The 25,941-nt window shown below is 42.8% G+C and overlaps 1 protein-coding gene across 1 annotated transcript in view; it reads left to right on the forward strand.

Moving 5' to 3' along the window:
* LOC111874543 (semaphorin-1A) overlaps positions 1-25,941 on the forward strand; it is a gene marked incomplete at its 3' end in the record, with an annotated part of 988,862 nt that overhangs the window by 586,309 nt on the left and 376,612 nt on the right. Inside the window, exon 3 of the mRNA XM_023870125.2 lies at positions 11,946-12,042. Coding sequence (XP_023725893.2) covers positions 11,946-12,042 — 97 coding nt within the window. The remainder of the gene's footprint in view (positions 1-11,945; positions 12,043-25,941) is intronic.

A 25,941-nucleotide genomic window follows, 5' to 3' on the forward strand; every position in this document is an offset into this window, starting at 1 on the left:
CAGACTCTGATGTGTCCATATATATAGTCAGATATTCTGTTGAACGCGCCGAAATGTGTTCCAAACGTTACAGGAGTTAATGAACTTTGTATTTCATATCGCGTAGGCTTAAGAGCGGGTTTTATTTCTCTTCGGTTTTTCTTTGTCATTCATAATGCGAATCTTTATTCGGGTGAAGAAAGTAGGGATTATATCGGATAGACACGATCTAAAATTAAATTCAGCCAACGATCGTGCACCAGATTTCACCGAAATGTGCTCTGTTTTTGGAGAATTAAAATTTAATGTTATGTTTTTCCTACAAAGACTGTATCAGAAGGAAAGGATTTAAATGAGGCTGAGCATTTTGTTACGGCGTCGAAGTACTGGATTTCCCTCGCAATGTAAAAGTCTCTGTGGCTGTGACCGATGCCTCTGGTTGCTGAAATGAAGTCTTGTGTGCAGCGCAAGTTCGAGCTTCATGATAGAATTCCGAGAACGCGTGTGATCTCGCCCAACTGACTCATGGGACCATCTTATAATGCCACTGCCTCTAGAATACGATACTTGGTTTCGCGAAAAATATACGGCAAGATTTCTTTTTATTCGCTGTGAACACTCTGTCGTGATAAAGACAGATAGTGCGATCTTCTGGGAATTTCACCCCGCTTCAGTCGTCTCTCTCTCTCTCTTTTTTTTTATAATCGTGGGTTCTACTCCATCACGTGCATGAGACACGTGGAGACAGACGTGCAGATGGCATGCTGGGTGAAGGCGCCCCACTTACACACTCTAACTTTCTTCAAAAGACACTCCGTCAACCAATCTTGATCTAACAATCACAGTCGGGGGCGTGGAGGCCGCTTGCCTTCCGGTTTGGTTGCAGTTCACTTCAGTAGCAAGGACTGCCCTGAAACATTTGACGAGAAAGAATTTTAATCAAACAGAATACTCTTTATGTCATTTAATGTAGGAATATGCAGCTCTGTTGATTAAATGAAGGCTAAAGCTTCAGATTTGTATTGAGGAAGTACCAGGTTCGAGTGTCTGCCGGGTTATCGTCCGTATCTTCTGAGGGTTTTTGCCATATTTCTGAACCTGCTAGTTAGAAACGAAAGCTCATTGCCACGTTTACAAAAGCCCTCCACTGGTTCGTGTTTTGAGCCAGATGAATCGAATCTACACTCGCTGCATTATTTATTTAGTTTTATATGCATTTTAATATTATCCTTGCGTCTACGCCTAGCACTTCGTAGTGTCCTCTTCTCTTCAGATTTCCCGACAAAAATTTTGTATCCATTTTTTATGTCTCCCATACGTCTGCCTGCCCTCTCTTATTATATTCCTTGATTTCACCATACTATTGTACTACTGAGTTGATTCATAGTCATAACCACGCAATTCGAAGCTGAACTCTCATATTATAGACTTCAGGAAGCGTTTGCGATTGGTGGCAATAGCCAGTGCACAATCTGGCCGCTGTACAAGTCCTGAGTGTTCAGGACAGGAACTGTAGTTTACTTCAGAGTCAGTTGATTTATGTCCCAATTTTTTGCTTTCTTTTTCTCCTTTTTTTTCGCTTAATTTATTTCTCTAAGTGTCATCTGCTGTGGTGTTTTGTGTTCACAAGTTGTATAGTTCTACTTGTATATAAGTAGTGTGTTGTGTTTCAGTCTGCGGGGGATGTTTTTCTTTGTATATACAATTGACTGAGATTTCCTGCTGCAGTTTGTGGCTTTGAGCAGCTTCCTCCGGCTAGACTTCCTCTTCTCGTGCGTGTGCTTGCGAGTAGCGCCTAAGTGCGGCCGGACGGACTGTAATGTTTCCTCTTACAGCACTCCGCAGCGTAACTGAATAAAGAGATCGCCATGTGTTGACAAATAGACGCACTGTATCCCGCAGTTCAGTTAGTTAAAGCCTTTGTTAAGGGTGTGCCATTAATTTAATTAACCACTGTGCCTCATCCTTAAAGCAGACTATTAACCTTTACTGGTACGTAACTGTCTACAAACACGCCACGTATAGAGATTCGTCAATAAACTCATCTTTTCTGTGTAACCGGAAGTTTCATTGCCATGCTCACAAAAGTTCAGACATCGAGATATTTCACTTCAGTCTGCAGCTTCACACCATGTCTCTGAGATATAATTTTAATATCAGTCTCGAGCCTAACCCGCTGTCTCATAAATGACCATTTCTCTTGATGTCTTGAGATCACTACTCAGTATGTATTCTTGCTTTCTCCGATGCATGCTACATGTTCCGACCATCTTATTCTCCTTGATTTAATCACCCCTTATAATTTCCGTTTCTGTTAGGGGCTGAGTCGATCCCAGGACCATAGTGCGGCTGGAAGGATAGGGTCAATTGAAAAAATCCACCTCATCGGGACTCGATCCCACAATTCTCCGGTTTGTAGCATAGTGCCTCAACACCAACTACACTACCCTGGGGTGTAAAGCGCGGCCGGCTAGTAAGGCTGACAACCTTATCTCCATCTGTGAGTCGATTGTCTAAAGGCCCGTCCACATTACTCGTGCCCGTGCGTCAGAAGCTTACTGCTGCCGGAAAATCAGGATCTGGAGCTGACGAAGTGGACGCCCAAACTGGTTTGCATACAAAGCCTTCGCATTTCTTCACAACAGATATCAGCCCCAGATCCTGATTTTCCGGCAGCAGTAAGCTTCTGACGTACGAGCACGAGTAATGTGGACGCGCCTTAAGAAATGTGGGAGTCTCGACGTCTCACAACCTTGCGGACCTTCATGGCCTGTTACAGGAACAGCTTTAACTTTTTTTGCGTAATTTCCTTTTTGTAAATCCAGATTTAGGCCTGCTTCTCTGGCATTCAGAGATTCGATTTCAGTCATTGCAAAAAGACCTGAAAGTGAATACAAAATTATAATTGGACAATTAAATATACGCGGTGTTACGTCTTCTTGCAGTCGCAAGGTACAGCATATGCAGCATCTGGTAAATACGGTAAAGCCTGCCGGAAACAGAAGCTGTGTTCAACAGAAAGCCGCCTCGGGTGCAGAAAATTCAGAGTTAACTAACCTCTAATAAACATAATGTTTATTTATGTGGAAATGTAATTGCAGACGAGAAAATGTCAGAAGTATGGAACAAATAAGCTGGAGCATAGCTAAAAGAAATAAATATGTAGACCTGACTGCTCCGTAACAGTGCAATACACACAACATGAATTTCTGGTATGTGTTTTGGGCCTTGTGTAACGTGTAGTGTACAGTACTTTCCATTTGTTAGTAACGTAAACCTGTCTGAAGTGGAAAATAACGTCCCGGTCCCTTGGGATCCCGCGCGTGCGCATGCGTGTAGAATACAGACAAATGTAATATTGTAGACACGTGTATAAGAGTGCGTATGTTTACGTGTGCAAGTTTCGTTCTTTGGATTTGTGCACATAGTTTTGGTTTAAGAATAATGCCCTCTGCTGTATAGCACCATGTAGTCTGTTGGAAATCAACCAGCGATTCGGGGAAATATACCGCCTGCATCTTCGTGTCGAAGAATAATTCATGCAGTAAACTAGCATGGAGCACCTAGCAAGTGAAGCTTTCTTCGTGGAGGCGACATGTTCCTTCAAAACGTCCGTTGATTTTCAACGGACTGAACAGCATTATGTGCCAGTTGACGGAACTAAATATTCATAATCAGCGCCATGAGAACCTCAAATAATATGGGATGTGAGTAGATTCGAACAAGGAAAGTTTCCTGGTTGATATCTGGCACGCTGGATGGATGCGTTTTACCGGAAGTTGTGAATTGCAACGTAAACAGAAGTGGAGCACTGGAGCCTGCGTCTGGCTGCTGCATAAACTTCGTGCACGTTCTCCCAGAAGGGAAAGACATGCACTTCACGTCTGCATGACAATGCGCGTCTCGTGACGTAAGCATAAGTGTTTCCCCAGTCTGCAATTTTAGCGCAAAGTAATGGCTTCTGGCTAATTTAACATTTTTATCTGCCATTTCATACTGTCTTCTCTCAGCTCCAGTTTTTCGAGCTCTTCATTTTTATCTTCCCTCTCTTGATTTCTCTTTTATTTTTATACATTCGCTTTCTTTTTATTTTTCCTTTTATTTCGTTTCACTTTCAATTTATCTGTTATGCCCTCAGGCCCACAGTGGTAGATCTTTTTAATTGTAGAAATACAGATTTTGATTTAGCAGTACCCTGAATAGATTGTAGAAAGAAGAACTGCTTTGACACAGGGAAGCAGGTTAGTGTAGTCAACATTACATTGCCACCAAGTCCCAATATCGCTGAGTTATTGAACTACAACTAGGACAGTATAAAATTTTGAATCAGCGGTGACTATACGATAAATACCTCGGGGTCGGTAGACATGGAAGCCATATTGATAATAAAAAAATTGAGAGTAGTTCGCGGCGGGGAGGGGGTTATACCCTATAGCTTTCCGATGGTTAATACGACGCCAGAAGACCAGGCCAGCCGAGAACCATGGGCCTTTGAGAACTCCTGTTCCCCATTGTTGCCTTCAGTAGCATGCGAAGTTAGCGGTACCATAAATTGTAGCGGTGGTAGCCTACCGATCCCCTGGGCTTGAGTAACGTAGCGATCATTTGGCAACCATGTATCAGATGTATGTAGTGAACAATAATCACACATTTATCTGCCTCCCCTTGCGTAATCAAGCTTATCCTGATCCCGCTTCTGAAGGGACTTCCCCGTAGTTACGGCACAGTGGTGACACCTACCGACTTCTTAAATCAGCGTCCGTCCCTTTTACACATCCGACCCCATGGAACACCGGGTAGCGTAGTTGGTTAGGCACTATGCTACGAGCTGGAAGGTCGCGGGTTTGATTTTCGATGAGATCATTGGATTTTTCAATTGACCTAATCCTTCCAGCCGCATTAGGACCCTGGGTGTGACTCAGCCTTTAACAGAAATGAGTACTATGAATCTTCCTGGGGGTAAAGGGCGGCCGACGCGTAAGGCTGACAACCCCACCGCCATCTCTGAGCCGATTGTCTAGAAAATGTGGGAGCCTCGACATCTCACAACCCAAGAGCCGGGATAGATCAGTCGGTATAGCGACAGGCTACGGACTGAACGACCGAGGGGTCGGAGTTCAAGTACAGGTAGGGTCAAGAATTTTCTCTTCTCCACGTCGTCCATACTGGCTTTGGGGCCTTCCCAGCCTCCTATCGAATGGGGATGGTATGGATTGGATAGATCTGGCTCAGAATAGGGACCTCCGGGTTCCATAAATTTCTCTGAGATTCTTGAGTAATTGCACAGTTGGCGGCTTCTCAAGAAGGGCTCAGCTCCTTGAATGACTGAGTGATCTCCATCATTTTCCTTTTACTGTAAGCCTGTGAGTGTGTAATCTCACGTCTTCGACAACCTTTTCCATGCAACACCTTATTAGTTTTTCTGAATGAATGATCATAATACTTAGATGCAATTCCTAGGTGAGTGAATGATGATGTTTCATAATGTCGAATATGATGGAAAGCTGATTGTGTGTATGAATTCTTAAGAGTTTGGAACTAAGCAGCCGTGGCCTGTTTCAAGGAATTATCCCAGAAATTTCTCGGACACACGGAAGAAAACATCACGAATATCTTCAGCCAGGTTATGCGGTGACTCAGCCGAGATCTGAACCCACTACTTCACGAACACGTTTGGAGAATTGCTACTTTACAGATTTTCTCCAGTCTCAAGGAGCGATCTAACGAGTCACCTGGAAGGAAAATTATTTTTTGATCCTGAAAGCGCCCTAAGGTTTCATATCTGGCCGCGTGTACTCAGCGCTGGCCAACACTCCGGCAGCTGACGTTCGTGTAATAATGCCATCTGTCTGAATCCCTGCCTCCGCTCCCCTCCCCGCCTGCCCCGTGAGCAGTACTTCAGCAGCAAGTTCTGCTCCGGACGGTCTTTGCTAAAATTTTGTTTCAGCCTGAACAGTAATATGTATATACTGTGGTCCTCCTTTGCCGTCTCAGAGTTGGAGAGTAGTCCCCGAATCAAAACAACAACAAAAAGCAACAATTGACAAAAGATGGATCTTGCTTGGACTAGAAATGAATTCGAATGCGATTCACCATCTTGAGGATTACACTGGAGTCATCTGTGTGCTCTCATGACAGCATCTGATTGACCCCAAGTACCTGAATGTACCTTAAGCCTTTTGGAGTTTGGGCTAGATCTGCGGACTTGCGTTCAGGGTCAGTTGAACACAGGTTCTTTTGTTACCGTAACAGTCGAACGGAAGAAGAAAGCGCGAAGAAAAGGTAACTACTTCCAAGATACCGGGCGTTTACTCCCTGATTTATGGAACCAGGAAATTCATTACCATTTTCACAAAAGCCAATCACTCGTTCGCATTCTGATCAGATGAATTAATTTCCCTCTATTAGACACATTTTCTTTGTTATTCGTTTTATAATTCTTCAGTCTGCCCCATGGTTTTCTACATTCACTTTATCACATGAGGTTCTTCGACCAAAATGTATGAAATTCTAATTTTAACAATGCGTGCTAGATGCCCTGCCGAACTGCCTACTAATATTAGTCGAAGAGAAAGATTATGAGTTATGAATCTCATCACTATTTATTTATTTGTTGTAATTTTCTCTACTCGGTACTTTGTTCCCAAAGGGCCCCAATCCGCATGTTCATCTGTCAGGTGGGCAGGCAAGTCCGCAGAATTACGGGTATACTCGTGGTTTGGTGTAGGCCTATTGTAATATTCGAATTTTAAATTTGACGGGAAAGGTACGGGATTCTGAACTTGAACATTCTCCTGAGTTGTGACGCCGTGTAGTCTGGTAGAACTTTATCAACGTTTCGGAGGAACCTTCTGCTTCCATCTTCATGGTAGAAAATTCATCTATCTGCCCTGTAAATGAAGATATATTTATAATATATATAATATTTATATTTATAATATTTATAACGTTCTGCCACACTACACGGCGGCACACCTCGGATCTCCATAGTCACCGGCGTGACAACTGCGAGTTTCGATTAAGAATTCGATGATAGAAAAACGCTTTTCTGTGTTATTGTTGCCAAGGTACGAGATTATGCAGAATCACATATATTAGTTTAATTTCGTTACATATTCGGCATGTGTGAAGATGCTTTAAAAGCCTGTATTTTATTGACGTCTGTATTTGATGTAATTGAAGCTTACCTATTCTTTGTACGATTAGCCATTTTGAGAATTTTATTTGAGTTCGATTTCAGCTGCATGAAGATTAAAGTTATATTCGACCGATACAAACCTAAAATAAAATTATACAAACAGTGTTTAAATCTAGACTGTCGCTAAGAAATTTGATATAAATCCGTTGATTAATTTAGCAGGTATAACATGTGCGCATATGTACAGCCATAATGTCCATGCTACATATTCATATCTTGCACTTCATTTTTTTTTCAGTGGCTTCTCCAGCCCATTCAGAGCCCAGGCCTCTTATTTAGTTCAGTAATCTTTTTTCACACATGGCAGGACTCCTTGGACGAGTGATCAGCCCGTTACAAGGCCGCTACCTAAACACATGGCAACACAAACACAGAATAAACACATACACAAAATATCCATACCTTGAGTAGGATTCGAACCCACTATTCCAGCATCGGAGCGAGCGAAGATCATGCCTTATACCGCGCTGCTGCTGCTTCTTGCACTTTGTATAAAGAAATAATTAAGACACAATTGGTACAGTAACTAATATTCAGTTTTTCCTGGTGAGCTACATCGCAGTGCTGTGTGCTGCTTCCTCTCTGATGATTGAATTGTTTCCTCTCCTGTTCGCGAGTTAATAGCAAGACGCATTGTGTATCCTATAATGCTATATACTAATAAATTCAGTAAAATTAAATTTTAATGCAGTTTTCGATGCTGCGGTGTGATAAAAGTTTCCCCCTTATGTCCTTAATCTCATCGATCGTCCTCTCGCCCTTACGTTGGGCTCCACTTAATCCCTTGTAACCGTCCCTCCTCCTTTCCGCCTGTGGCTCCCTCTGAAAAGTAGTGCAGGGAGTGGGAGTCGATGGCGATCGGCCCCTCTGCTCCGATGACTACTTTGACGCTGCCTTAGCTGGTGTTGCCGCTGCTGAAGTTGCTAGGTCGTAGCTGGTTTCGGTTTGACCCGGCTCCACCGCTTCTTCCTTCAGTTGAGATTAGGGGGGTTGGATTTCAGGATTGGATCTGATAGTATGGGCGCCAGCAAACAGCTAGCGACTGTTTACGATTCATTGTAAAGAAGGGAAGAAGTGAGCATGTGAAAGCTGACGGTGGGTTTGACTAGCTAGTGGAGATAAGTCTCTCTTCAGGTCGGATACGGGTCAGGCTCGGACAAGTGAGTGTGAAGCACCTCTAATCAACACAGTTCACTGTACCAACACAACACTTTATTGTTGTTCTTCTTAGAGACACTCGGCTGCGTAAATTCTCACAATCTGATTTAGTTTCAGCTTACAGCAGCTGGGGTTACACTTGCACAAAAATGCACTCGATCAGCTCGCCAAATTCTTTTGTGCCGCGCTCTTGTTGACTAAGCTAAATCTCAATATGAGTCGTTATGAGAGCAAATTGTACTTCTTAGAATTATCTTTTCTAGACCGGAACAGCTGATTCCTTGAAATAGTTCCTCAATTATCCTCACGCGGCTGAGTGAACCCCGTTCCAGACCTACTACCTCTCAGAAAATTTGGCAGTGCCGGAAATCGAACCCGGACCTCTGGATCTGTAGCCAGGAACTCTGACCATTAGACCACATGCGGTGGCTGAAAGCGATATAATTCTTATTTCCTATTGGCCGCCTATTGGAAATTCTTGCATTTGTTTTTCTGGCGACATCTGTTCACGCAACCACGGAATCAGAAAATAAATTCAGTATGTTTGTCAGGTATGGTAATGTCATTAGGACACTGATTGTGGTTACGTGTGATGAGTGGGTGAAAAATGTTGTATAGCAATTCATTCGTTTGCGAAGTGGTTTCCCGCCTGTCACACTCGGTACCTTACTCGCGGTTGCGGTCGCTCCACAACTGTCGTTCTCCGATCCGAGAGTAACCAGGTAACGTACGCAAGAGTTCTCCTGCTCTTTAGCAATACACGTAGGAGAGAGTCGCATTCAGAACCTGTCTTCCTTGTTCACTAACTACAAATTCAAATATTGTCTTAACCCATACCTAATTTGTTTACATCAGAAGTCACTTGCCAGAAGATTAAGTATGTGCACATGTAGGTAAATTGTCAGGTACAACAAACGTCAGGCTATACACAGGTCTCTGTTGCCTTAATGTTAACCTCATCCTTACTTGTACACGTGATCTCAATCCATAAGATTGTCACATGTAAGGGGATTGTTGCTTGACTTATAAGACGGGTTTTGGATTTGATGAGTGGATTTATTGACATCTCATACACACAGCACGGTACTACAGGCAATGCAGCACTGTCGCCGATCTACACACTTTACTGTTCACCGTTACATACGCACTAGAGTTCTCACCCTTCACTAATCTATCTTGGCAACGGATTTATAATTGTCTGTCAGTTCAAATCATACATGAAGTCTTCTTTTCACAACCTAATTCCTTTCTTGCTATTATTCTGTAGGTGCCAGTTCCGAAGACTCGACTCAGTTCAACGTCTCTGCTCCCAAGCTCATATCCTGGAAGGCTGGTTCCTCGAAACTGAACTAACTCTTCTCAACTGAAATCTTCTTTATAACAACTTTGCACGGACACGCAGAAAACACAGTCTCTCTATTGTTTAGAGGGCGTGTGCAGAGCTCTGTTGCATAGCAACGGAAGTTACTCGATTGTTGCTCCCGTATTCGTTGCCGCGGGAATGTGTTTACCGAGCAGTTGCCCAGCAATGGACGTCTCCTCTACGTTTATTATTCCTTCAGAGCGCTATGTCACGATATGTACGTACATACATGCATGCATAGTCATTTGCATGAAGCAATCACTGTGATCTTGAAACAATTCAGGTAACTACAAATTTCCCCACCAGGATTTGAACCCGTGAGGTTGCCAACAGATGAGCTCACATGTTCACTGTGCGTCTATTCATACGACATAAATGCATTTATTTACGTTATAAGCGGCATTTGTGGTATCCTTGTATAAGATGAGGCCCGATAAATGCGTTCTGTCTGAAGATGTGCACAGGAAATGAACTGTTAAAAGATGGGGAATCGAATTTACGTGCGGGGAAATTGGCTATTCGACGATAGCGAGCGAGGGTCTTGGCTCGAAGCTAGCGTTTCAGCAATTCAACATATATTCCGCTGCCGCGAAACAAGACAAGCAGATTGCATGTGTCTTACGGACCCCTGCAGAATTTAATCGACTAAAGTTTCGAGAGAAAATTGGAAGTTAATCGCCAGGCTGTGTTTTTGAATAACAACTGAATAGATCCCATTCTCTTCTTACCCTTCCACATGTGGTGGAAGAAGACACATGCAGGGGAGTTCGTGTCCACACGTATGTCTGTCCGCATGTTAACATCCCGAAACTACGCGGCGAATTTCGATGGGTCTGCACTAAACAAATCACATTGAGTTTTTTGTGTGGAATGGCAAACCATAGAATTTAATATAAACTGTTCAATATTTATGTAACCTTACACGTCACGGTAGCCGAGCGGTCTGAGGCATAAACTGTCTTCGGTCTCTCGGAAGCCGGGATCGTGGGTTCGAATCCCACACAAGGCATGGATGTTTGGTGTGTGTATGCATTTATTCTGTGTTTATGTTGTCCTATGTTTGGGTAGAGGCCTTGCGACGAGCTAATCACACGACCTAGGAGTTCCACCGTCTGTAAAAATGATCAATGAAGCTGAGAAATCAGCCCTGTGCTCCAAACTGGGAGCGAGAGGAGGAAAAATAAACACGTCTCTACCCTTCTGCGCCATCTTCAGAGGTTCAGTAGTAAAAGGCATTTGCATTAAAATTGCTGTAGACCATACTATAACCACTCATTATACAGTCATAAATACGTATTAAAGTAAGTTAAAATTGTTGGTGCTTTTACATATTATCACAAAGTGATTTCTTTTTGTATGTTGTATCTTATGATTAATACGTTGTTTCTCATAAATTTTCTTCGCTCTACTTGCAGACAGTTTGCAACTGCCTTCCTTCAGGTTTGAGCCATGCCTAGACCTCGCAGTGATTATACGAGTAACTGCCCCAGTAAGTTGCAGGAAAAGTAACTGTATACAGAGAATTCACTAGACTATGGGACAGAAGTGCTTATTGAACATGTGCAGTGCCATTGTTATGATATTACATCGAAAAACATCGCATGCTTCTCAGTAGCAGTGGATGACGATATACAGAGTGTCCAGATGAAAGGTATCCAAAATAAAATCATATCTCAGAAAGAGTTTATTATACCCAGTGATGGGTTCCACCATTACAAAAGGAAACTATTTAAAGGTTTTTCTGCTATATAACTTTCTCAATAATTTTCAGTATGGGCTCCCTTGGTGGCACGAAAAATATGCAGTCTTGAAACATGTTTGGTGTTACCGTAGCCACAGCGTCCCTTATGCGGGCTTTCAGGTGTTGAAAGTCGTTGATCTTAACCTGGTAGACAATGTTCGTCACATAACCCCCAAGAAAAAATCCACTGGCGTTAAATCTGGCGACCTAGGAGGCCAAGCGATTGGTCCACCTCTGCCAATTCATATCCCAGCCATCTCTCTGTCCAGGTGATTCCTAACATGGTGGCAGAAATGTTGCGGCGCTTGCGCGCAAGCTGGGCATGGAAAATAATCTTTCAGGGTTTTCCTTTTCGATGACATAAACCAGTTACGTGTATGGCAGTTAGTTTCCGAGATAGAATGTTTTTATTTTGGATACCTTTAATCCGGACCCCCTATATATGGCATGGCTATGATGGTTTGTCTGCTTGGATTGATACCACTGAAATTGTTTTTGTGCCTTAGGTGCGGAGGATGTGCACCGGTTCGTGAGCAACGAGACGCACATAGACTTCTTCCGATTGGTGTTACATGACGGCAACTCTCTTCTGGTTGGCGGACGGTAAGTACCGCTTCGCGCACACTCCCTTTGTTCTCTGATATGCGATGTACATGTTGTCAAGAAACCATCGCTTCGAAGCAACTGCTTTGTTCTTTTAGATCGTGACGGTTCCTGTACAACGTTGAATAATGTATGTTTGTGAATTATGAATTAGAAATGACGTAGGAGGAAGGTGCTGCGTCCTGTTTTAACGTAGGCTCAGCTACTCCAGCACTTTCAGGCAATCTCACATCCCCGGCTTCCCACCGCGGTAACCTTGGTTCGTTCCCAGGTCAGTCCTTTAGGGCTTTGTGATGGGCGAAGTGACACTGGAGCAGGTAACACGGTTTTCCCTGCCAATTATCGTTCCACCGGCTACTCACTGCACATCTGCCACCGAGGCCTGGTACAATAGGGCCACTGTAGTGTCCAACGTACCAAGTGGACTCAGTGCCTGTCAGACGGCTCCCAGCAACAGCTGCATATACTTGCTTATTAAAAATGTGTTGCCTAGCAGCGAATGTTCCGTTGTCTGTTTCGAGGTCGCTACACTGCAACGGCTCTACACGCTACACTATGTTTTCCTTATTATTTATTGTATTTTGTGGAAGACAGCCGGACATGGCGAAGCTGTCATTACTTGGAACCTCCACATAAATGGCGAAAATTTCCCTGTAGGAAACAATCTATGAAATGGAAAGAACAATAATTTATTGTTTTTTAATTTTCTTCTGATTTCTTAAATATTCGCATGTTTTGAACACAAGTTGTAGCTTGTGAAGAAGGAAGTTATTTTACGCCATGTACCGTTATTGTACGATGAACCCTTTTGTTCTGGTAGTAAAATTCGATCCATGTTAGGTGGGTCCCTTGTCGCCACGGCATGGCGCGTCCTCAGGTTGCGGATGGAGGAGACGGCCTCCAGATGTGAAGGCTAGATGCGTATGTATTGAATAAGCAGTCGCTGAAAGCCGACAAGGGGTGGTCCCCTGGCTTGGGAGTTTGGCGTGGGGCTTGTTACGAAAATTCTAAAGAAGGAGCCTCAGACCTGGACGGATTCTGTGGATAAACGCGACGATAACAAATCAAAACCTGATTCAGGAGGAAATTAAGAGCAGATTGAACTCGGGTAATGCTTGCTACCATTCAGTGCAGAACCTTTTGTCTTCTCGTCTGCTGTCCAAAAACATAAAAATTAGAATATGCGAAACTGTAATTTTGCCTGTGGTACTGTAGGAGTGTGAAACTTGGTCTCTTGACATTAAGGGAGGAACATAGACTGAGGGTGTTTGAGAACAGGGTGTTGAGGAGGATATTTGGACCGAAGAGAGATGAAGTGACAGGAGGTTGGAGAAAACTGCATAATGAGGAGCTTCATAACTTGAACTCTTCTCCAAGTATAATTAGAATGATCAAGTCAAGGAGGATGGGCAGGGCATGTAGCACGAATGGAGGCAAGAGTAATGCATGTAGGATATTGGTGGGAAAGTCAGAAGAAGAGAGACCACTGGGAAGACCAAGACGTAGGTGATTGGACAATATTAAAATGGATCTTAGAGAGATAGGATGGGATGATATGATTGATCTGGCTCAGGGTAGGGACCGGTGGGGGCTCTTGTGAATACAGTAATGAACCTTCGGGTTCCATGAAATGGTGAGAAGCTTTTGAGTAGCTGCACAATTGGCGGCTTCTCAAGAAGAGCTGAGCCCCATGAGTGAATAAAATTCGATTTAACTTTCATTCACAGTTGGGGTTTTATTGTTGTACTGATGTCAATCGGCTGTGAATGTGGATGTCCATTTCAAATTTAATCGAAATGCATTCAGTAATTTCAAACATCAGCCGTATGGCAGGCATAGAGACTGCTCTTCTGAATGGAGCGTGGAAAGGAGTGAGCAATTAAGCGGCGTGTTTGCGAGTAGAAGGCAGAAAAATGTAACGGTAATGAAGCACTCTTCAATTTAATCACTCTTACCTGCGATACCGAAGGTGCATCGGGGTAGTGCAGATAGCAATTAGCTTCCACGCGATAGTCAATTCAGGCTTTACCCGCCGTTTTAAGTGTGTGTAATTCAGGTGATCTAATGGGAAAGCTTTTGTTATATTTAGAGCGGCTGTTGATGACAAAGTAGTTTGTTTGTGTATCTGCAGTTTGCCGTTGGACGGAAATCACCCGCAGTGTTTTATTTCGATCCAATAAAGAGTATTGTTTGACGACGGCTGGGTTTGGTACATAAATCTCATTGTGGCACAGCCGGTAAATCGTGAGCGTTGAACCTCATTCATTGCACGCACCCCTTTGTGTTCTTGCTGTTACAGAAGCATAAGGTTACGGGATAGCTCAGTCGCTATAGTGACTGCCTACATGCCGGGGTTCGATTCCCGGCGGGGCCAGTGCATTTTTTTATTCATCAGCGTCCAGAACGGCTCTGGGGCTGACCCAGCCTCCTATGCAGTGGGGACGGGGGGCTCTTTCCCCGGGAATAAAGCAACCGAGCTGTGAAGCTAAACCTCCACTCCGCCATGCGTTTTCATGGCGTAGTGCTTGACTGTGTAAGCACAGGGATACCTGTACCTCATTTATAGAAGTATAGGAACTGTTCCTTCATGGAGGTTATCACGGAAATGTCTTTGTGAACTCAGTTTGCTGATAGCTTTTGCCAATAAGTTGGTACGCGTTCTTTGTTGAGAGAATAATTGTTACACTTGACTTAATTCCTATTGTCGCCTGTGTGGGAGCAAAGGGCTTCCACGAAGCTTCTCCGGCGACTTCTGTACGCTTACAACCTCTTCACCTCTCTCAACATCCTTTCTTTTTTCCGTGCCTCTTCCATAACTACCTTCTCCAGGTCTTCTTTCGTCTTCCTCTCTTCCTCGTGCTCTGGGGGTTCCAATTGTTACTCTGCTCACCTGGAAAACATCCTGAAGTTTTGCCGTGGCATTCACAGATGCCGCTGTTGTATCATGTCTCGAGCCAGTTGTATTTTGTCAGTATATCTCGAAGATCTGCTCCATTGTGACCCATCTACATGCAGATCTCGCAAATGGCCTATCTCGTGCGCTGTGCCTGTGCCTGTCATTGTCGTGTAAGCCTTTCTCATCTTGCCCATTCATGCCACATTCTCGTCTGTCCTGATTATATTTGTATTTTTGGCATACTTTCCGAATTTTGAAACAAGAAGTTATTGGAAGAACTAATGGCTTGCTTTCCTTTGACACGACACGGACCCCATAGAAGACCCCAAAAGTGAGAGGAGCGGGCAGACACACATACAGAATGCAGGATGCTCTCATAAGCCTCCATCTATTTCTTCAAAATACGGAAAATTGTCTAAAAAGGAGGCTTATGAGGTCGCCTTACTGTCTGTGTATCCCCCCTAATTTTGTTGTTGTAAGAAGAGCAGGCGATTGTTTCATCTAAGAAATTCCTGATATATCCTCCTTTTTCTTTCTCCTTCGTCGATTTTATGCGCGTGAGGCGAACATTTTGACCGCCTCTGTGGTCTAGTGGTCAGAGTTCCTGCCTACAAATCCAGAGGTATGGGTTCGTTTTCCGGCGCTACCAGATTTTCTGAGAAGTAGTGGGTCTGGAACGGGGTCCACTCAGCCTCGTGAGGATAACTGAGGAACTATTTCAAGAAAATAGCGTCGTTGGGATTCGTTGCGCTGGCCGCGTGACACGCTCTATCCGCTAAATTTGACCATGGAGTTTTTTTTTGAGGCGAACATTTTACGCAGTTGTTACATTGAAAAGCAATTTCAGGGTTCCCATGACAAAACAGTGTTTCATAGCCATGATTTTTGTGGCCCAAACACACAACGAAGTTGTCGTCAAACCAGACCGGACCTGTGCTGTTTGCATGGACCTCGTGTCCAGGCGCGATCATGTTTAAATAAAAACCCTCTAATCTGGGGGAGCATTTTAATCAGGAAAGGATTACGGTTTCAAACGCGATAATGACTTGTTAATGACAGGGGGGGCCTCTTATTAGCATGCACATGTGAGGACTGCTAATTAGAACTTGCTACACTCTGTCACATAATATGGCACTAGACTATTGCAGCTTCAAATAGCATTTCACAAAACAAATGAAACAATGCACATTTTGCTTCTATAGAAGAGATGAAACTATTGGATCATAGTTACTATTCACTGGAAACAGTAGCATCCTTTAACGTTTGAAATCTGATATTTATCTCGAAACTCGATAAAGGAATTGAATTGAATGGTTGAGAGATTTTTGCTCGTGTTTCATATTAGGAAGGTCCCGGGTTCGGATCCCGGAGGCTGTCTATCCTGACGGAGGTTTTCTCGATTTTTGTAGACAAAATGCTGTTATATGCTGGTGATGAAATCGGTCTCAGCCTGTTCTTCATCTTTTCTAATTGATCATTTGCAGCCATTACTTGGCATCATGTACCCAGTGGAGTTGAAAAGCTTCTTTAAATTACCCGAGAACAAATCACTCATCAGATTAGTGGCTTCAGATCAGCATGACACGTAGAATTGTCACATGGTTCAGAGTTTACAGGAATATTGTCGGAAAGCTTTTGTTTGTTCCTGTATGACACATTTTAAAATTTGCGACTTGTTAGTTCGGATTCAGTCCTACAGATTGCAGCATCAACTGATGACTGTGCTTAAACTGCGCTCTCTTTCGGCAGAAATTTATGGAACGTTTTGAACGGCATATCGGGGTATTTGAAATCGATCGGGGTCAATCTGCTTATGAGTTATAAAGGCTGCGCTTATGACGAGTTATTATGAATACCTTGCTCCATACGCGTTGGAAATGAGGCTGTGTCAGGCCTACATTCTTTAGTTTTTATCAAGAAATCAAAGCCTGTTGAATTTTTTATCGCATGTCATACACTGACTTTCCTAAGTAATGATTTACAGTTGATATTTGCCGAAGTGCGAAATTTATGCATAAACAACGGGTGTTTTCTAACGAGAGGAAAATTATATATAGTAGTATTTCTTCTGTTTCTGTTTTGCTTCCTGAATCTTGGAAATGATACCCATATCTGAAGAAAATATATTTACGCCTGCGCCTTCTTCGGTTTATTTGGAAGCTTCAGTGACTCTAAAGGATTAAGCTGCTTGCGACAGGAGTTACGTAATGTTCATAACTTGTACTCTTATCATAGTGTAATTAGAATGATCAAGTCAAGGGGGATGAGATGGGCAGGGTATGTTGCACGAATGGGGAAGAGGAGGAATGCATATAGGATATTGGTGGGAAAGCCATATTGAAAGGGACCATTGGGAAGACCAAGACGTAGGTGGGTGGACAATATTAAAATGGATCATTAGATAGATATGATGGAATTGTATGGACTGGATTGGTCTGGTTCAGGATAGAAACCAGTGGAGGGCTCTTGTGAGCACGGTAATGAACCTTCGGCTTCCATAAAACGCTGGTGTGTTCTTGAGTTGCTGCACAATTGGCAGTTTATCAAGAAGGGCTCAGCTCCATGAGCGAGTGAATGAGTGAGCGTGAGTTACGTATAAGTGGGTTGTGGTCTTCTGGGTTATGAAATCATCCAGGTGAATCCACCAGAACGTTGGTAGCCACCTACGAGACTACACAGAATAACAATCCAGGAGGCCACAATCCAAATTCTCGGGGACTTGGAAACCGCAAATCTCATGTGGTTCACAACAAGCAAAAAGTTGAAAGATCCCTGCAGTAAATAAGTTTTCTGTCTCAATGATTCTTTATGATCACATACTACCTTCAACATTGATACTGTTCCTTGTTTATCATACTTCATATGTTTTATATTCATCCGCTCTATTTCTTTCGTGTCTTGTTATCCAGTCTCCTCGCCACTTTCGGGAAACTTTGATAATTTCCGTCTTGTCATCATAGGGCTGTCCCAGTGTATTGAATTTTACCCTATTGTATATATTCGTGAAAATGAAGGGTGCAGATGTGAGTTACAGCTCTCTATTCCTCAGGTACTCTCTGTAGACCAGCCTTCACATAACTTGTCTAGTCGCCTTATATGCACGGTAAAACGGATTGTCTCCAGCTCACGCGAAACTAATCGACATCAGTCAGCCTTACCCTTTCCTACTGACAGTTACAGTCACGATATGAATTCTTGTTCTTGAACTAGCAGAGCTGTGGTATCTGCATTATGTAGCAGGTTCTGCTGTTTGGGGCAAAGAATGGGGTAATGAAATAAGGCCACAGCTGAGAATGAGGAACTTGGGCAAATAAATACACGAAAGGAAGATAATTTGGCTGGAATATCTACAGAGAATGTCATCAGAAAGCAACTTTCATATTATCAAAGGCGTGATCCAGGAAGAGCAAGAAGAAAATGGCTTGATATTTTTGGATTGGATAGGCTAACGAGCTCAGCCCTTGCAGAGCGGTGTTAGTTATGGTTGCCGCCTCCCTCTTTCTTGACTTGCTTTTAAATCCTCCGAAACGTCGGTGAACTACAACATTACACCTCGTAACATCCCAGAAGATAGTATTCCTCATAACATAAAGCCAGTTGAAATTTCAACGGGAAATTCTTAAATACAAACTTTGTCAGAGATATCTAACCTTTGAGATGTTCTGGAAGGGTAGCTACGTTAGGCCTGTAGGAAGGTACGACACTGCATAGAATACCAGTATGCATCTGGCTGTACTGCGAACTAGATGAAATATTTTCGGCAAAGAATGTCTCAGAAAACTAACCTGTTCATAGATACGTAACCACCCTTTCTCTTCAGTTTGGAACAGAGCATCTCAGATGTCATTGTGTATGAGTAGTTAAGCGATTCTCAGTTGAGGCCACCAGTAACTTCTTGCGCAGCTTCAGCTATTTCCATAACTAAATGATTTTTGTGGATAGTTTTTCTGCCAATGTTGGGACAAATTTCCTTCGAGTCATTTATAAACTTACCTACTATTGTTCCTCGGGTTTGCAGCTCTGTACTCCAGGGGGACAACACTTCACATTCATTTCTTTAGAAACAAGTGTCGCAGCAAACTGAGGGAAGAAAATCTGCTTCGGTTGGCCATGAGGGAACATCCAAGAGCAATGTTACTGTTTCTGTCAGCGCAGCCATTAAGTCTAGTGAAGATCAGTATAACCGCTCACTTCCTTTGTGCCCTTTTCGTTGTGCGCCACTCCACCACCGCTCACTTCTTTGGGTTCTTTACTTTAATCAGTAGAGCTGGGTTCCTATCCCAGGGTCTTATAAGGGTCTGGCTCAGACAGGGCAGGAAGAACACTTCACTACAATCACCCACCTTTCGACGGTTGCACTTAGTAGTCCTTTAATCCCTTCCAGCTTTCTGCATACAACTGAATTTATTAATACTATTGATTTGAACTGTACTTATACTATTTTACGGAAGGGCCGTAGTGGTAAATTTAGTGTCCGACTTTGCCGAAAGTAGTGTCAAGACTTTCCGAGGTGGAATCCCTCTCTCTGAATTCTGAGGTCCACGAACCCCAGACTCCAAGAGAAATCCACTCCTCCACTTCTGCCATTGGTTAATTTCTCAAACTAGGAGGTTCCCTAAATTTTGAATTCCCAATCATGTTGCTCTGCTATGTGATTCTGGCAGATGCTGACCTGACGCTAAGGATGACAGCCCCTTGATGCATTACAGTCAGGGTGTGAGGCTCCGGCCGTCCCACTTCTAAGTTATCGCTGTCCCAAGCTGTCAGCTCTCATTTTCTCAAAGCCTTTCCGACGTTGCTGAAACTGCCAGAATTCCAGGAAAGTACCAGATGTTACTTCCTGTTCACATAGCAAAACTTGAACTATGTCCCTTCCGCGTGTAAGAGCTGGCTATCTGCCGGTTCTCTTTGTTTGTAATATTGTTAATCTTAACTTAATACAAAATTTAATTTTCACACAACACTCCTCCAGTCAGAATGGACGGTTACATCAGTTACTGCTAGGCCCCCGCCATATTTGTCCTTAAGGAAGTACCCACTGATTACGAGACAGGATTACAACACAGCTCCCGAAGGCTCCACCCCAGACTTTCGATACATAACCCACCATTACACTATTATAGCTCCAGCGTAGGGTATTTTAATTCCTTTTTCACAAAATATCCGTTAGCGATTCTGCAATGCTGATACAGGAATCCCAGTTTATGTTTCACAGATATTCCTGTATGCAATCTAAAATGTTCTTTCAACTGGCATATGATACATATGCCGCCATGAAGTCTTGCCACAATGTGTGGTTTGCTTATGTGCTGAATCATATAAGTTATCGGAGAGGATTCGTGTATTCCTGTTTATCGTTTCATCTTAAACTCGAAAGTCTCATGTGTAACCTTAAGCTACCAACCAAATCTAGCGAACAGAAGCCTCCGTTTCCTTGTTAGGTGTTATACAGAGGAGTAAAACAATCCTTTCAAATACTGAGAGTTATCTAGTGTTTTTTTCCCCTGCAGAGCCCAAGCAACCAGCCTTATTTACGTCATGCAAGATCGTATCTACAATATTACAAGAAGATTTACGGTTCGTTAGTAAACAGAGGCGCAATAGCACCACATCTGCCATACGGACGAAACAATTGAAGGTCTCTCCAACTGATTTTTTTTTTGCCATTAATGTCTCTTCTTATTATTAACCTTCAAAGTAAAGAATTTAATGCCATTGAATCATAGGCCCATTCTTAGATCTGGGAGAGGGAATTAATTATCACCTCTGAATTCTTACTACTTGACTGCCCGTTCAAGTCTCGGAAACACTAGTTTTCTCCTGCGTCAGACCCAGGTGACGCCTGTGAAGTTTAATTCGATCCTGACGAACTGGTGTGACTGTATTGTAGAATGTCTTCGCTTCCTCCGGGTTTAATCCCGAAAGTTAATGAGACAAATCTGTCGCGGAATTGATGAGTGATCTCTTGAAGCAAAAGTGAAGGAAAGATTCGTTGAACTGTGATTTCTTACTGGTTCATAATAACACTTCCTGGTACTGTCACGTTGTTTCCGAACTTCTGAGCTAATTGAATGTCTTCAGGCGTGCGTTATTCTGTAGTAGTCCTGCTGTACTATAACTTTCCTGTCATAATGCTCACAGATGCCGGTCAGACCTCATTTATTTCTCGACACGTCATAACACACAGGCGCATTGAATCCTGCATTGTATGTGCGTGCAGATCTCTGTTGAAATTGCCCGTGTGCATATATGCCACAAGAATATCACAGAAGCTAGGTTACTTTATTTTTTCTGTAGTCTAGTGGTCAGAATTTCTGGCTACAGATCCAGATGTCCCGGGTTCAATTCCCGGCGCTACCAGATTTTCTGTGTTGTAGTGGGTCTGGAACAAGGTGCACTCAGCCTCGTGAGGATAATTGAGGAGCTACTTGAGTGGAAAAGTAGCGGCTCCGGTCTAGAAAACCGAGATTAACGGCCGTGGGGATTCGTTGCGCTGACCACGCAACACCCTCTATCCCTCTAACTTCGCCGACAAGCCGCGGTCGCTCGGTCGGTATAGTTCACTTGCTGACTAGAAGTCACCAAATCCCTAGGACAGTTGCAGAGTATAGGAGAATTGACGATATTGGAAACGAAATAACCTGAGAAAAACTGAATATATTTAACATCCTAAATGAAATAGTTGACTTGTAAAACTGGTTGCGTCTCTTGGAGAAACTGGAAATTAGTAAACTTTTGTACTTTCGGTATACACATGTACCTTGAGCAGAACATAAGTAGGAAGACCGCATAGTAGATGAACATACTTATTCTTATTACAACATTTAAAAAGCCGGAACATTGTGTTAAAACTAATCCATGGAAATGGTGGTGGCGCAAACACATTTCAGTTTATTCGTTGGTTTTCAGTTCACATCTGGGGTTGTAATTCTTCTAATTAATCTTTCTTCTTCTAAGGTTAATTTGTAAAATAAATGTTACTTCCTGTCTTTATATTCCGATTGTAATTTATGATTGCCATTAAGGAAAGACACAGATATGCCAGGAGAGTTTGTTTGGTTTGAAATTATAAACATGGTTGCAAAAGTATACAGTGTAGATGTACGCTTTAGGATTACGTTCTGCAGGTGGGGTTAAACCTGACATTCTGGTATTCGTGATATTTAAGTTACATGCAGGAAAGCAGAGTATAGCAAATGTGAGAAAGTAAGGTGCATTATATAGTTCTGAGCTGCTTTATTGTTGCTATACTGGATAATTACAGACTACAATGAACTCTCTTCATGTAGTAAACATTCAGTTCTCGTTCAGATTTTCAGTTCTGTTTGATTCTAATTCAAAATGGCGGGGAATCAGACTTATGGATCTATGCTGAGTGAACAAACAGCCAGTATTAAGGCCTTGTTCACTGTCAGTATAAATGTATACGCATATGTAATACATATAACCATTTAAATATAGGCTTACGCTTCAGAACTGTATTATAATTAGAGTATTACATTAAAATGAGAAAAAGTATGATTTCAATGTAATTTATGCTCTAACTAGACATTCTTTTGAAGAAAGCAGTCTTCTGGGATGTGGCACTGTGTAGATGTGGTGTTAACCGACGTTTTGGAGGAACGTATCGCCTCCATCTTCAGGGTAGAATGAAAAATAAAAAAATCCGCAAGCGACGAGACAGTGAGGACTGGTCTGCTTGCACCGGTTCTGTCTCTTCGCTTGCGGATTTAAACTTTAAACTCCACTGGTCAATATATGTACCACCTGCTTTAGCATACAAAATTTCTGCATTCTGCCCACAGAGTGTACTTGTAGCTTATGCACGATTCTCACAGTAAACTACTACCCCCCCCCTAAATAGCATTAACAATTTGGTCTTTGTAGTGGAGACGTAATGTGTTTCTTATGAGGTACCGGCTGGATTTGTATGTAGGTATTATTTAGAACAGATTCAGTATTATTTAATTTAATGCTAATGCTTAAACGCTCACTTTTTATGGTTGTTTAAGCATTAATATTAAACTTTATGTGTAAAAAGTAATAATTAGGCCAATAATGATTTATACTTGTCCTACCTGGGTGTATGCGTAAAATCTTACCTCTCGAAACCACAGAGTTTATCTCCGCTGTTGGAAACTTTGACAGATGCACGCCAGTTCGCGAACTGCACGTGGCTTTCAAAATTCCTTACGTGTACAGTTACATAACACAATTATACAGGCATCTGGCAGAAGCCATCCAAAATGGTCTAAATCCAACCGGACGCGCAATTGGACAAGGAGAAGCCATGCATAGGAAGCATAACAAGCTTAAACTTGGCGGTGGTCAGGCCTACAGCCGTTTAAGTGACTAACTGCCGTTTCGGAATGCTAAAATACGTTAGAGCATAGGCTGCTGCAGAAGTCTGCAATGACGGATGATCTGTGTATATTTAGCATTAATGTTATTCACTGTAGTAAAATGTGTCCCTGGGGTCGACTCAGCCTCTAACAGAAATGAGTATCAGGAATATTCTTACTTGCTGTAGTAAAGTGGCACAGCGTATGTGGTGTCCATAAAGTATAACTACACTTAGCTGGACGTTGTGTGAGTGTGAGTACACTCGTGGTAAATTACAGTGCAACAAATGTGACATCTACTCAAAAAGACCAACGCCCCCCCCCTCATCGAAGAGGAGACCCCTCCCCCATTTACGTACACACAAACAGTACTGGACCGAACAAAAATTTGGTCATGGGTCCCGACGGGGCTCGAGACGAAGAACGACTATGCTGGCGAAGGCCAGTTTACTGAACCTGTATCATTCCTTCAAAAATTAAAGAATTTCCATATTTAGTATGGATTTTGGTACTAGGCAGGTGCCAGAATGAGAATTATAGTTAAATATTTGGAAAGCATGAAATTTCTGCCTTAAGATTCCTGGTTGATCCTTATTGTGTAAGAAACACAGGATCTTGTGATCACCGAACAGTTTTGTACGCGAATGCGGTTTCTTCCAGACTGTACCTCCCGTTTCGCTTTCAATCTCTGACGCACTGACCAGTGCAATGAATCTGTGTTTCTGTCGTTACGAGGTGGGAGGTCGCAGTAAATCAAGTGCTTACGTCGGACAGGATGCTGGTGCAATCACACATCACTTGACTTCACAGTGGTCTGCGAGTGTTGCCGTTGATTCCTTGAGACAGATCGTCTGATTTCTAGGACTCCTGTTTTGTACAATATCTGGTGGTCACTAGGGTTTATGGGTGTGTCTTATTATTGTCTGTGACTGTTTACGTGCCCTTATTCACTACGCTATGATGTTCTATAGATATAGGTGATTATTACGTTGTTGTCATCAATGGTCACATGTTTTCTTGCACGTTCAGTTTTATATTATATTCTGTGGTAGGTTTCTGGGTCCTGTCCTTGTTATTGTTGTTCATTATTAGTGTGTTGGCATTATATATTACTGCTTCCCGGTTTCTTGTTGGATTTCAAGGTTGTTGCCCGTGTAATGACGTTTTCCCGGTTACGGCTTCTCACATTTTTCCTTAGTATCATGGGGAATGCTGGGATAGTACCTACTTTCAAATAGTCCACGGCTACCTTCCTTCCATTCCTTAACTAGTCATAATTCATGACCACATTCCCTCTCAAATGACGTTATATAGCCTCTGGAGTAGAAAGAGCATCATTGGATGTCTTTAAAATTAATTTGGTTTATGAATAAGTAGAAAATAAGATTTTATTGGTTGTGAAGGTTGAAAACATAAAATTGTCCCTTTGCTTAATTAAGCACCATGGCATGATGACGTAGGGTGGAGTGCAGGAATAGCTCGACCATTCTTGCCCTCAGCACTAGATGGAGATGAGTGCTCAGCTTCACGCCGTGGCCGCTTTACCTTCCTCGAATGTGTCCCCGGTACCCATTGGATAGGAAGGTGGGTGGACTTCAGAGCCAGTCTGAACGCTGCGGAGAAGAGAAAAATCTCTTGTCCCTGCCGAGAAGGGAACCCGGGTCGTCCGTCATGTAGCCCTTCGCTACACTGACTGACCTCTCCCGGCGCCCTTGTAGCTGTCATCAAATTAAAGCAAATTTGAAGAAACGTTAGAAGGGATGTGCGAAAATTGTACTATTTCTTCAAATCTGCGCATCATCGCCATATTTGGGATGTTTAACGGACAATAAAAATGTTCAGTGCACAACTTGTAGGCGTATTTATGATTTATTTCTGCACAGATACTTGCATTCCGCAACGGTTCATTAGTTACTGCCAGGCAAGCGAAAGCCGAATATAGATTTCCCTCGGGTTCCATGTTATTATTTTGAGTTTTACAAAACAAGTTCCCTGTAACAACAATTTTTAGGCTTATTTTTCATTATTGTCTTTAAGACGAGCCACCCCAAAAGTTTGTAGTCACCCGGATTTAAAGTTGCGTGTAATGGTAAAAACACAAGCGTGAAGACGCAATCAGCTTGTATTTCCTTAAGAAGGTGAGGGTTGCAGGAAGGAGTTTGGGTCAAGCTGGCTTGTATTCGGAATGTGGTTTGATTTTCAGTAGGGACCGTGATTATTCCGATTAAGATTTTTCTTGATTTTACTCAGTCCTTCGAGGCAAATTGCAGGCTGTCGACTTAAAATCAGGCCACATACTCAGATATACGAAACGTGTAAGGAATATGTTAGAGATACGCGAAGCCCGAGATAAATGAAAGACAGACGCATCCAGCTGAAGCATCTTTTTGTGTGAACATTTCCTTTCCGCCTCTGACACTTGGTTTCCCGTGGCCGGCACAATCGCACTTGTGTTCCGTCTCACAGATATTTGGTTTCCAATATTCGAAACGATGAGAAAATTGAAGCAAGTGACAAGGAAAACTTAAAATGGGTTTGTTCTAGTTACGCGAGGCCTGCCAGTCTTCTTGACTTCTCTTCCACTTCGCTGTTTCTTCTGCTCCTTTTTGTTTTACAATCATCAGGCACTGTAATGAAATGTGTCACGTTGGTTGTCTGTAG

This window comes from Cryptotermes secundus, unplaced genomic scaffold (genome assembly GCF_002891405.2).
Source record: "Cryptotermes secundus unplaced genomic scaffold, Csec_1.0 scaffold831, whole genome shotgun sequence".
Taxonomy (NCBI): Eukaryota; Metazoa; Arthropoda; class Insecta; order Blattodea; family Kalotermitidae; genus Cryptotermes; species Cryptotermes secundus.